The sequence below is a fragment of the Macaca nemestrina genome, chromosome 1, assembly GCF_043159975.1.
Source record: "Macaca nemestrina isolate mMacNem1 chromosome 1, mMacNem.hap1, whole genome shotgun sequence".
Lineage (NCBI taxonomy): Eukaryota > Metazoa > Chordata > Mammalia > Primates > Cercopithecidae > Macaca > Macaca nemestrina.
Genome location: NC_092125.1, coordinates 221,841,029 through 221,854,586, shown reverse-complemented (window position 1 = coordinate 221,854,586; position 13,558 = coordinate 221,841,029). Strand labels below are relative to the sequence as shown.

Below are 13,558 nucleotides of genomic sequence, written 5' to 3'. Positions count from 1 at the left end.
GACCTGCTACCCTGACCTCCTGGCAGTGCACAGAGCATGCCAGGCACCTCTCCATAGGCACGTAGACCCTCTAACCTAAGTCAGCGCCCCTCCTACAAGGCTGGGTGTCCAGCACACCTGGGAAAGGGGACATTTCTGGCCCTTTCCTCTCAGAAGTCGCGTGCTCGGGCTGCCCTCCCTGGGGGAAAGGGGATGGGGGCAGAAGCTGAGCATGGAAGCCCCCCCGATCCACCCTCCGCCCTTCCCAGAGGCCCAGGACCAGCCCAACTCTGCCCCACATCCCAGCCCCCACCTCTCAGCTCGTGCTGTTTCTCCACCTCTCATGCGGATGAGCCACACACCACCCAGCACCCCTGAGGTCTCACGAGGGACTGAGCCTTTGACACCCATCCTTAAGAACCCAGAGTTGGTCCTTTTGCTTAGAGCATCAACCAGGCCCACACTGTCATTTTACAGGCAGAGAAACTGAGGCACAGAGGACCTGGTTACTGCCCACAGCAGAGGGGACACTTGAGTGAGGACACAGAGGATCTTTTGGGGTAGGGGCGGGCCTGGGGGTTGAAACCCAGTCTTCCTGGCCAGGGAGAAGATGCAGGGCTGGAGGTGAGGAGGCCTCTTTGAGGCTGTTTCTTCATCTGTAACTTGGGAATAATAATAGGACTGGCCTCAGGGGGACCAGGGAAGGATTCAGAGAGGCCATGATGCCGGGACAGCCCTTCCGATGACTGTCATGAAGTAGGCTTCTAGTAGATGCTCTGCTGCTGCTTTCATCCTCACCCTCACCCACTCGCTCTGGGCCCACTGCCCTGACCTCCTGGCCATGCACTGAGTGTGCCAAGGGCATCTCCCCGTCGCCCCGGCCCCGCACCTCGTGTCACCCTTTTCCTTAGCTCTTATCACCACCTTGAATTCTCTATTGAACGTGCATGTGTCTCCCCAGCTAAGACGGCAGCTTCCCGGGGGCAGGGATTTGATTTGTTCAATGCGACTGTTTACCCAGCACCTACAACCCTGGGTGCTCAGCACGTCTGTTGAATGAATGAATGAATGAATGAATGAATGAATCACTGCTTTCACCTTTGCCCCTGACTTTCTCCATGGACCATGGACAAGTGACTTGATCTCCCTGAGCTGTGAAATGGGCCCATGCACACCTGCTTTTTAGGGTGGAACTGGGATTTTATATAGTGCCTGCCATCTGGTCTGGCACATAGTAGGTGCTTAACAAATATCCCGTTGTTTTCCTTCCTCCCCAGAGGGCCAAAGCCGAGACCTGGAGGAGCAACAGGGTGGGAGTCTAACCCCTGGGTGACAGAGACAGCTCCCATCTGGGATGGAGGCTGCATGGTGGGAGGAGCTGCTGAGGTTGGGCCGTTCAGCTCCGGGGCCCTTGGAGTCCTGGGTCTGTGTCTATGTCGAGGGGGAAGGGAAGCTCTCTGGGCCCCAAGAGAAGGGAGGCAGGACTGGGGGTGGCAAGGATTGCAGCTCTCCTGCCATAGCCTCGGGCACGCTGCTTTGTCTCCCTGAGCACCTGTGAATGTCAGTGAGAAAACCAGACAGTGGGTGTAACACGCACAGTTGCCCGGAACCGATGAGCTACTGCTAACTGCAGGTTCTACCTGTCTTAGAGGAGGGAGCCCAATCTGGAGGAGGGGAAATGGGAGCTGTGGACCCAGATGGGAGATGGTTCAGAGCCTGTGGGTGGGCCCTGACGAGCTTCTTATCCATAGTCCTCTCTCCGCTTGCCACCATCCTGGCCCTGGCATGGCCCAAAGTCTCTGGGAGACCAGGGGAGGTGGCTTTGCCTTTTTCCATCTCTGTTATCTCATCTGTGCAATGGGCACAGTCAGACCTGCCTCACCAATTGGATGTTAGATTTAGGTGCAGTTTTCTTTTTTCCTTCCTTTTATCTATTCTGTCTCTCTCTCTGTCTGTCTCTGTCTGTCTCTCTCTCCTATTTATCTTGTATTTACTTTCTATTATCTCTATCATCTATCTAATCTATCTATCTGTTTTATCTGTCTGTCTATTTTATCTGTCTATTTTATCTATTTTATCTGTCTATTCTATCTATCTCTTACTATTTTATCTATCTACCTATCTCTTATCTGTCTATTTTATCTGTCTATCTATCTCTTATCTGTCTATTTTATCTGTCTATCTCTTATCTGTCTATTTTATCTATCTATCTATCTCTTATCTATTTTATCTATCTGTCTATCTCTTATCTATTTTATCTATCTATCTATCTATCTATCTATCTATCTATCTATCTATCTATCTATCTATCTATCCATCCATCCATCCATCCATCCATCCATCCATCCATCCATCCATCCATCCATCCATCCATCCATCCTCTCCAATTCCCTCACCACTGGGTCTCAGATTCCCTGCCTGTTAAATAAATGGCCAGTTAACCCTCATCAGTGACTTTCAGTTTTTCACTCGAGCCCCCCATATTTTGGACGATTGTAGTTTGCTAAACACGCTGACTGAATCAAGTACTATCTAACTTATTTCCTCATTTTAACATGTCGAAGATCCCCTGGGGGGTGAGTGGGGTGTGAATGGAGCCTCCCCAACCCAAAGCAAAGGAACTGGAAGCTTCCATAGCCCCGCATTTCCTAGAGAATGCTTGCCATGTTTTGGGGACCTCCAAGGGGGCCCCTGTGTTGACCAGAGGCCGGCTCCCAGGGCTGTGGTTTGGGCCCAGCCCCCTGCTCCCGGGGACTGCTGCTGTGGAGGGAGTGACCTTTTGTTCTGCTTTGCCAAGGGGCTTTCTGTTCCTCATTGTTTAGCCATGACAAGGCTATGGGTTTTTTTTTTTTTTCTGTCCAAGAGGATAAACAGGCCTGAGATTGCTCAAGGGAGCTGACCCCTTCTGCCAGCTATGGGGGGCTGGAGCCTCACAGAGCCGGGAAGGAAGTCCTGCGCCCTCTGCCAGCTATGGGGGGCTGGAGCCACACAGAGCCAGGGAGGAAGTCCAGGGACGGTCACTCACAGCAAAGCCTCAGACAAGAGAGGAACCTGGAGGGGAGGAGGTGGGAGGTCACCACTCAGCCAGCTGGGGGGCCATGGGAGTCCAGCTGCCTATCGTTAGTGGCCAGAAGCCCTTGTCCGTGGCAGCTCTCAAGAGCCCAAACTTGGCCACTGCAGGGCTCTTTCCCATCAGGCCCTTTGAGCCCTGACAGGAAACCCTTCCCCAGCCAGGGTGGGATTTCTTGCTGCTGCCTGGAGCTGCCCTGGCCATGTGGTTCTCAGGCCCTGAAGGAGTGAGGGGCTCCCCTGGTTACCCCAAGGACACTCGTGGGGATGAAGCCTGCGGGATGCAGGATTCCCACGAGACCTGTGCTGGCCACTGTGCGGGGTGGGGGGCTGCCAGGGAAGAGGTGCAGCCCCTCCGTGCCTGGGGGATGTGATCTGAGGGAAGAGGCAGCTGCGTCTGGGAGGCCATTCAGTCAGAGGGCGGAGGCATAGCCCCTGCCCTTGGGGAAGTGCCCAGCAATAGCCTTCAGGGAAGGCAGTTTGGGGGTTTGCTGAGGGCCAGGCAGACCCTCTGCCACAGTTAGTATTCGATGGAATGGCTTGTGCAGAGGGAGCTGCAGAGGCTGCCATTTCTCTGGGTTAGGGGCTCCCAGAGCCTTTGGATGCCGGATGGTGACCATGAGCCCCTCCGCCACCCCTCCCCCAGGTCACCTTGCTCAATCCAGGGGGCCACATAATCAGAGCGTGTTCTGCAAAGGAGCATGAGAATCACCGGGGAGATTTCCTTTTTCTTTTTCTTTTTTTTAATGGTATAGTTTCCTGGGCCCACCCCTGAGATTCTGCACTTGTTTGGGGAGTGGGGGTTGGCATTCATGACAGGCACCCCTGGGTGCTTTGGACACAGGCAGTGAGCTCCCCCATACACTGTGGGAACACCTGAGAAGGCTTCTCCTTTTGTCTCGGGTGCCTGGGAGTCTCCTCCAGCAGCAAACCAGGTGGGGAGGAGTCCTGGGACCGAGTGTGCATGGCAGCACCGTGCCCAGGCGAACTGAGGCTCCAGATGGGGGCTGAAGTTACTTCTTCAGACCCCATTATGCAGCATGGTTCCCACTGCCCGTGCCCAGAATTCACCAGAGCTGATGGGCCTGGAGTGGGCCTCCGGGGCAGGCCAGGGTGGAAAGTGCATCTGTGTTTGAGCTTTGCGGCCCTGGCGCTGGAGTTAGATCCCTCCTGGAAAGGACATTGTAACCCCGCCCACAGTTTGGACTAGCAGCTGCTGAGCACCTACCCCGTGCTAGGCTATGGGGCAACAGCAAAGGGTAACCCCCAGCCTGCAGCCTCAGGGGGGCTTCCCATCTAGCGGGGGGCGCAGGTGGGTAACCTCACAGCAGTGCTGTCAGCGAGAGCCGTGAGGGAGGAAGGTGGGGACTGTGGGCCTGAGTGACTCATTCAGGGTGGGGTGCAGGCAGGAAGCCTTCAGGAGGGAGGCTGCTGCCTGAGCAGGGCTCTTAAGGGACACATGGAATTTGTTATAGGAAGCACCAGACGGTTCCAGGCACAGAAGTCAGCTGGGGCAAAGGCCTGGGGGTCAGAAGAATGGCAAATTACTCCACAGCAGGAAGCCCCAGCTCCTCTGGGTTGTTCCCGCTGAGGGGTTCCAGCTGTTGGCACCAAGGGGTGCAGCCAGGGTAGGCTGGCCAGGCCGGGGTGGGAGACTGCTGGGTTTCTAGGCCTGCTTGTCACTTGCTACAGGCGCAGCCAAGGGCTCAGCAGCCCCTGACTCCGGACGGTCCTGACTCCCAGGCAGTGCTGGGAGGAAGGGGAGGAGGAGGCACACTGAATCCACCTGCCACCTTGGCTGGTAGAAACTTGGCCAGGTCTGCACTGGCCCAGTGGTGCTAGGTGTCCCGGCTGCTGTCTGCTCTGACTGGCTTACTGACAGCTGAAGTCCAGGATAGGTCCGTGCCCACGTTGTGCTGGTTCGTGAAATATTTTTAGTATCTCCTCTGCTCCTCTATGGTAGGTACTGGAGTCCAGAGAGGTTAAGGCACTTGCCTAAGGCCACACAGCCACTAAGTGGTGGAGTGAGGATTTGAAACCAGTTCTTTCTGACTCCCTGTATCCTTATCTATGGAGAGGCCCCATCACTCGTTCACTAAAGGTTATGGATCTTGATCTTGTACTGGCCACATGACTGCCGCTGGTAATACAGTGGGGAAGGCGCCAGCCCTGGCTCTGACCTCCTAGAACTGCCCTTTGGTCACTTCCAGGTGACGTATCTGTGGGGGCCCCTGAAGGACTTGGGGCATGTGTGTACACCCTCTGTGCTTGTACAGATGTGTTCACACCCACGTTTGCCTACACGTGACTGTCTCCATTCTGAGCTTGCTCTCAGCCTGGTAGAGGTGGCTAATTAGTGCTTGTCCCTGAAAACCCGGACTGCCAACCTCAATCTTTCAGGAGAGAAGGCAGCACTCGGGCTTGCTCCCAGGGGTCCTGGGAAGGCACAGTGGTGACAGTGCCGCAGTTCTGCACTCCTGGAGGGTCACTCAGAGACCTGACGGAGGAGGGCTCTGTGTCTGTCCCTCTGTCCAGGGCTGCAGCTTCTCTGGGTGGCTTTGCTTTTCTCTTTTCTCCCCTCTTTTTTTTTTTGAGGTGGAGTTTCGCTTTGTCAACTAGCCTCAGCCTCCAGAGGAGCTGGGATTACAGGCACGTGCCACCACGCTGGGATAATTTTGTATTTTTAGTAGAGATAGGGTTTTGCCATGTTGACCAGGCTGGTCGCGAACTCCTGACCTCAAGTGATCCGCGTGCTTCGGCCTCACACCCAGCCCCCTCTCTTTTTCCATTCATTACGCTGTTCATCTCTTCCTGGAGGCATCCAGCTCAGTGGTTGAGATTGTGAGCTGTGAAGTCAGATGGGACCCAGGTCCAAACCCTTCTCTGTCACCTACTGGGTCTGGGACCTTGGGCAGGTGACCTGCCCTCTCAGGCCTCAGTTTCCTGTTCTATAACATGGCTGCAGTAGGGAAACTGTCTCCGTCTTCACTGGGTGGTTGGGAAGTCTTGTTGAGACCACACACCTGTCTCAGGTAGGGTCTTCTAGAAGCAGAGCTTGAGGCAGGGATCTTTGTGAAAGTGATTTACTAGGGAGGGCTCCCAGGAGAAGCAGGCAGGACAGGGCAGGGGAGGGGGCCTAGCAGGGACATGTTCACCCGCTTCAGCCCGACACCATGGAGGTGGCTCTGGACCATGAATTGTACCAGGGTGGGTCCCGCCTTGAGGCTGTGGGGCATTCATTATCAGCCAACACCCACGGCAGCTGGGGGAGAGGTGCCCTGCTGGCAGCAGGGGTCTGAGTGGGGTACAACAGCACCCACCAACTCCAGCAGTGAAAACGCTTAGAACAGTGCCTGGTACCTAGGCGGTGCTTCAGAAATGGCAACGATTGTCATGGTCATCAACCAACATTCGGCTGATGAGTACCGGCTCTGCGGTGGGTCCCATGTGAGAGATTGAGGGTCTAGAGATGACAAGGCTGCCACCTCTGCTGTCTGCATGACATGAGTGTGTGGGTGTACACAGGTGTGGGCAGACATACCTACAGTGGGCGGAAGGACAAGCAAGTAACCATTCCAGAACAATGAGATGACTGTTAAGAGGGGTCATATTCCATGTTTAGAGAGGGCCCGGAGGAGGAGGAGGAGCTTGAATTAACCTCCGGGAGTCAGGAAGGGCTTCTCGGAGGAGGCAGCACGCATCTTGAAAGACCAAGGGATGTTTCCAGTGTGGGAGGGAAGGAGAGGTATCCTCGGTGGAGGGCAGCTTTGTGCTGAGAACCCTGGTTCTCTGTGACCAAGGCCACCATCTTCTGGATATCTGTCCTAGGTAGAGTTAGGGGTCACCCAGCACTGGAGAAGGCCTAAAGGCAGCCCTGCCCTCTGGCCAGCAGACTCCGTGCTTCTGCCTGCAGACAGTAGGCTACACCAAGGTGGGGAGGCAGGAGAGGTAAAAGAAAGCACCAGCTCCGCTTCCTGTACCCTGCTCCAGGGGGAGGAACTTCCCCATCCATCATCAGCGCCGCCGGGCAGGGGGAGGGCCAAACATTTGCAGGGTGGAGACCTGGGCATCAGGCATGGCAGAACCCAGGGCGGCCCTGTTGATGGCAGTTTTCCCTTCTTCCTTCCAGGTGGCATTTACACCCTACGCCCCGGAGCCCGGGGGCACATGCCGGCTCAGAGAATACTATGACCAGACAGCTCAGATGTGCTGCAGCAAGTGTCCGCCGGGTAAGGGCAGCCGCGGGGGCTCGGGGCCCATGCCCTGGGGGAGCGTGTGTGTGCAGGGGCTGCGGTGCAGGGGCATGGCCCTTGATTCTTACTGAACTCCTGGTTCTGTGCACCGGCCCATGCTCCCTGTTGCTTCTGGGCCTGTGAACACGCTGTTCCTTCTTCCTGCCACACTTCCCAACTCCCTTTCCCTGATTAACTCTGACTTGCCCTGTAGACCTCAGCTGAAGATATCCCCTCTTCCAGGAAGCCTGTCTGCCCCACACTGCCCAGCCGGAGGAGGAGGGGAAGGAGGAGCCTAAATTAGCTCCTGGGGGAGTCAGGGAGGGCTGCCTGGAGGAGGCAGCACTCAGCTTGAAAGACAAGTGCTGCCTCCTTTGAGCTCTCACTGGCCCCTGATGTTCCCATGGCAGCTCTTTCCTCGCTGTGTGATTAGAGCCCGATCCCTCTTCTTGCTGCTTCCACTGTGTGCTCCTCCAAGGCAGGGACTGGGGCTTGTTTTCTGCTGAATCCCCAGCACATGGCACAATGCCATGTAGGCACTCAGTGCATATTTGACTGACTCTGTGAATGCTTACCCATTTCACAGATGGTAGACCTGAGGCCCAGCCACAGTTGGTGGAGCCAGGTAGCCTGACTCCCGGTGCTCTCCATCTATTCATTTGTGTCTGTATTTATTCATGTCATGTTTATAAGGTATCTGCTGTGTGTTCTAAGTGCTGCGAATACACAGAGAGCAGGGCAGACAAAATCCTTGCCCTCGTGGAGTCTGCATTTTAATGTGATGCAGACAGACAAATTAGGAGACGTGTGGTCCTGTCTAAGTGCTGTAGAAAGACAAGGTCAGGTAAGCTGGGGGAGACAGAGCAGGACATCCTGTTGGGTGGTCTGGGAAGGTCTCTCTGCGGAGGTGACATTTGGGCAGAGGCCTGCAGGAGGTGAGGGAGCAGATCACGCGCGTGTACAGGGAACAGTGTGCCAGGAGGAAGCAACAGCACGTGCGAAGGCTTGAAGTCGGAGCCTGTTTGGTGAGCTGAAGGAATAGTAGGGCCAGCGTGTGTGGCCCAGGATGAGCGAAGGCGAGTACGGTTGGGGAGGAGGAGGAAGGAGTGAGCAGGGACCATGGTTAAGGAGTTTAGATTTTATTCTGTCTGGGAGCCAATGGAGGGCTTTGAGCCGTTACCTTGAGATGTAGGTGGGCATATAAGTACCTGTCACCATCCCTAGCCATTTTAAGACACCCCAGGGAAAGTGACTCTCTTCTTTCTTTTATTAACTGGAAGGATCTCTTTAAGAAGTTCCTAGAGAGGCCTAGGTGTGTGGATCACCTGAGGCTAGGAATTTAAGACCAGCCTGGCCAACATGGTGAAACCCCGTCTCTACTAAAAATACAAAAAATAGCTGGGCATAGTGGCAGGCGCCAGTAATCTCAGCTACTTGAGAGGCTAAGGCAGGAGAATTGCTTGAACCTGAGAGGCAGAGTGAGCCGAGATTGTGCCACTGCACTCTAGCCTGTGCCACAGAGCGAGATTCTGTCTCAAAAAAAAGTTACTGAGTCAACCTTTTTTTAAAGGTTTCTGTCAGTGTTCCCCGTCCCTGGCATACCTGCTCTCCAGGCCCATGCCCTTGTCCTTGATAGGATACCAAGGACTACATTCTTACTACCTGTTCCCTCTGTCATTCATGCCCCTAGCTGGAGAATGTTGGCCATCTATCAAGAAGGAAGAAACTGGCAGGCTAGTTCTTACTAAAGGGCGATTGACTGATAATAGGTCTCCAGAGGTGGAGGTTCAAGCATCTGGAAAGAGCAGAGAGGAATCTATTTTTGAGCAGAAGGGGTTCAGAAATGGCGTGATAGCTGGTACAATACTAGATGGGAGATGATTCTGAGGAATTGGAACTCCACAGAATAGCCTTCCCGCCTGGGCTTTAGAACTCTGGACTTTGTGGGGACACTGGATGAGCCCAGGGTCCTGGCAGAAGCCCCGCCCGGCTGAGACCTCTGGCCCTTGCTTCCTCAGGTCAACATGCAAAAGTCTTCTGTACCAAGACCTCAGACACCGTGTGTGACTCCTGTGAGGACAGCACATACACCCAGCTCTGGAACTGGGTTCCCGAGTGCTTGAGCTGCGGCTCCCGCTGTAGCTCTGGTGAGTAGGTTCAGAGAAAGGGGGGGCCTTCACACCCCTGCCTCCAACATCCCCCCGCTACGCCAGCCTCTTTGGCTTCCAGCTGTCTGGAGTTACCCCAGGCTGGTTGTTGGAAGTGGCACAGGTGCAACTGTTTACCCTTACCACTGGCGTTTTCCTCCTGTCTCACCAAAGCCTCTTCACAGCCCCACGGGGCAGGCGGTGGGAGAACTGTGCCCACGTGAGGGTTGAGGTGGTGGTGCCTGGGAGAGTGGTGCGCATGCTCGTGCTGCGAGGAGCAGGACTGCTGGAAGGAGCGAAACTGCCGGGAGGAGCGGGACTTCAGGGAGGAGCGGGATTGCGGGGGAGGAGCGGGACTGCAGGGGAGGAGCGGGACTGCAGGGGAGGAGCGGGACTTCGGGGGAGGAGGGGGACCGCGGGGGAGGAGCGGGACTTCAGGGAGGAGCGGGATTGCGGGGGAGGAGCGGGATTGCGGGACTGCGGGGGAGGAGCGGGACTGCGGGGGAGGAGCGGGATTGCGGGGGAGGAGCGGGATTGCAGGACTGTGGGGGAGGAGCGGGACTGCGGGGGAGGAGCGGGACCGCGGGGGAGGAGCGGGACCGCGGGGGAGGAGCGGGACCGCGGGGAGTAGCAGGACTGCAGGTCCTGCTGCGGGACTCTACCCAGTGTTGTGTGTACCCCATGCTGAGGCGGTCCATCAGCCTCCTGGAGATCAGAGCTGTCTGGGAGTGCTGGGCTGGCTGGGAGGGCAGTGTGGGTGTGGCGGAGTCAGGCGTGACCGTGTGCTGCCCTCTCGCTGCTCTAGACCAGGTGGAAACTCAAGCCTGTACTCGGGAACAGAACCGCATCTGCACCTGCAGGCCCGGCTGGTACTGCGCGCTGAGCAAGCAGGAGGGGTGCCGGCTGTGCGCGCAGCTACGCAAGTGCCGCCCGGGCTTCGGCGTAGCCAGACCAGGTATGGGGTGGGGCTCAGGTCCTTGGGGACGCCCTTGGGCCTCTCCTTTGTAGACATCCCTGCAGTGTCACGGGCATCAACCCATTAAGTAGTCCAGCTGGGAACACCGTTAGTGGTGGCCAGGTGCTTGCTACCCATCCATCTGTCCACCTGTCCACCTTTTATTCTTCCTGCCGGCACTCCTTATTAGGCACGTCTGATGTACTGGAACCAGAGGACCCAGAGATGGATCAGACCGAGCCCTAAGCTAGGAAAGTTATGTGATGGTACAAGAAGATGAACTCACATAACTCTACAGCCCAATCGTGTGCATGTGTGTACAGGCATCTGTGTGTGTATGTGTGTGTTTAAGGGATGGAGGTACAGACAGAGGTTCTTGGGCCCCTCAGACTACTCCTAGGGATCTAGTGCCAAGGCCCAGCTGTCCTGCAGAGTGTTTGCGTGGTTGACAAGTTCGGATTGTTCCCTGAAGGGACTGAAACATCTGACGTGGTGTGCAAGCCTTGCGCCCCGGGGACATTCTCCAACACGACTTCATCCACGGATATTTGCAGGCCCCACCAGATGTGAGTAGCTGAGTTCTTTGGTTCTGGGGGAGCAGGGAGGGGCTGTCCATGGGTGACTGTGGGTTCAGGACACAGAGTAGCTCACCAGCCACCACTGTCCAGATTGTTTTATCTGAGGGTGGGTCCCAGGATAAATAGCATGGTGGGCAGGACCTTGCCCTGGAAGGCAGGACTGGGTGGGTGCACGGGGAGGTGGGGGAGGGACAGGATGGGGTGGTCCTCAGAGAGGGCACACGTTGTCACTCTCCTATCCTGCCTGCTGGGACCCGTGAATGATCCCAACCACCCCAGCCACTCTGTCCTCTGCTGCCTACTGACCAAGCGTCCTCCTCCTCCAGCTGTAACGTGGTGGCCATCCCTGGGAATGCAAGCATGGATGCAGTCTGTACGTCCACGTCCCCCACCCGGAGCATGGCCCCAGGGGCAGTACACTTACCCCAGCCAGTGTCCACACGATCCCAGCACACGCAGCCAACTCCAGCACCCAGCACCGCTCCTGGCACCTCCTTCCTGCTCCCGGTGGGCCCCAGCCCCCCAGCCGAAGGGAGCACTGGTGACATTGTTCTTCCAGTCGGTAAGTCACAAGAAGGGTCATTCATTCACTCCTTCTGTCTGCCTGTCTTTCTGTCTGTCTTTCTCCCGCTCCCATAGTTTTACTGAGAGCCCACGGTGGGCCGGACCCTGTGCCCGTCCTGGGATACAGGTGGCAGTGGGACTGCTTCCTCCCCACACCTGGTGCTATCAATCAAAAGCCCTAAGTGGGTGGGCCGGATGCAGTGGCTCACGCCTGTAATCCCAGTGCTTCAGGAGGCCAAGGAGGCAGGAGGATTGCTTGAGGCTAAGAGTTCGAGATCAGCCTGGGTAACATAGTGAGACTCCATCTCTATAAACAAATTAAACAATTAGTTGGGTGGGATGGTGCCTGTTGTCCCAGCTACTCAGGAGGCTGAGGCGGGAGGATCACATGAGCCCTGGAATTTGAGGCTGCATTGAGCTATGATCATGCCACTGCACTCCAGCCTGGGCGATGAGTGAGGCCCTATCTCAAAACAAAACGAAATCCCTGGATAGGGGAGAGATGGGGTCAGCAATTCACCTGAATATGCAGATAGTCTCCTTGCTGCTGTTTCTGATGAGCCCATTAGGCTGAGGAGACAGTGGGCTGGGCCAGATCACCTCTGGGGCTTCCATTCTGGGGCTAGAACTGCATCAGGCCAGAGGTCTCAAACTGGTGGCCCTTAGGCTGAATGAGGCCCACAGACGTGATTGCTTTATAATTGGATTTGAGAACCTCCGGCCTAGACTCGCCCCTCACTTGCAATGACCCGAAGCACCTTGGGTCCTTGGCTTGCCTGGCTGGCCCCTGGTACATTTGAGTTTGTTTTCTGTGGCTGTCTGAGCTTCTCTTTTCTTTCTAGGACTGATTGTGGGCGTGACAGCCTTGGGTCTACTAATAATAGGAGTGGTGAACTGTGTCATCATGACCCAGGTGAAAAGTAAGAGTCTATCCTTCCTTCCTTCATCCACTTGTTCAGGAAGCTTTTGTGGGGTGCCTCCTGTGAGTCCAGCACCAGGCACAGCCTTAGGGGTCAGAAAGAACTGGATATGGGGGTCCTTGTTCCGTAGGAGCTTAGGACCTGGGGCGGAAGGCACCTCTGCTAACTTAATTACTAAAAGGCAAGAGGTGATCAGGGTTTTCCAAAGGGTAGGAGTTCAGGATTCCTATCCAGGAAGCCTGGGGGATTCGGGATTCCTGCAGCAGCTGGTCTCTGAGGTGGGTAAGATCTTGATGGGCGGAGTCTGTGCAGGGAAGGACGCGCATCCTCAGTGGAGGCGTGGATGGCACAGATGGGGGACTGGAGAATGGTTGGCGTGGTGGCAGGTAGAGTTGGGTGGGGCTTCTGTGGACCTTGTCTGGTAGGCAGTTGCTCCCTGCAGGCTGGGCCTCTCTGCTGTTTCTATTGGGCCCCACACTGCCCTCCTACTTAGGACGGATGTGCCCGAGGAAGTCACTCTCCCTCACTTGTCCCCTCTCTTCTTTATAGAGAAGCCCTTGTGCCTGCAGAGAGAAACCAAGGTGGTGAGTGTCTCCACTGCCCTCTCCCCCTCTTCCCTGGGTCTCCTTCCTGGTGGGCTGGGCTGTCACAGAGGAAGCAGTGAATTCTGTCGTCGTCTGTCCAGTGTCAGGAGGTGTGCAGAGCTCTGGGAGGTGGAGGAAAGGCCGGGGAGTCAGGCAACCCTCCATGGGCTAACAGAGGCTGTGAGTGTGAAATGCCCCGGCAGAGAGCAGAGGCCTTTGTGGCGTTCATGGCAGGCACGTGGTCGTGGACCCACAGTGCAACCTTGGGCAGATGTGAAATTTCTCTGTGGCTACTTCCTTACCATGAAATGGGGGTTGTGTCTGCTCGATCCAGCTTGCAGGGTGGTGCCATTCGGTCAGCTGACAATGCTGTTTCTCATTACCTCCATTGTGTTTACAGAGCACTTTCTCAGAGAGCAGTGGTTTTCTTTTTCTTTTTTTTTTTTGAGGCGGAGTCTCGCTCTGTCACTCAGGCAGGAGTGCAGCGGCGAGATCTCCACTCACTGCAAGCTCCGCCTCCTGGGCTCACG

At 55.9% G+C, this 13,558-nt stretch overlaps 1 protein-coding gene across 2 annotated transcripts in view; it reads left to right on the top strand.

The window, feature by feature from the left end:
* Positions 1-13,558, top strand: part of LOC105473177 (TNF receptor superfamily member 1B) — a 43,136-nt gene that overhangs the window by 14,859 nt on the left and 14,719 nt on the right. For both annotated transcript variants that reach the window (XM_011726835.2, XM_011726834.2), the window contains exons 2-8: positions 7,178-7,277; positions 9,299-9,427; positions 10,233-10,382; positions 10,855-10,948; positions 11,287-11,522; positions 12,367-12,444; positions 12,994-13,028. In XM_011726835.2, coding sequence (XP_011725137.1) covers positions 7,178-7,277; positions 9,299-9,427; positions 10,233-10,382; positions 10,855-10,948; positions 11,287-11,522; positions 12,367-12,444; positions 12,994-13,028 — 822 coding nt within the window. The remainder of the gene's footprint in view (positions 1-7,177; positions 7,278-9,298; positions 9,428-10,232; positions 10,383-10,854; positions 10,949-11,286; positions 11,523-12,366; positions 12,445-12,993; positions 13,029-13,558) is intronic.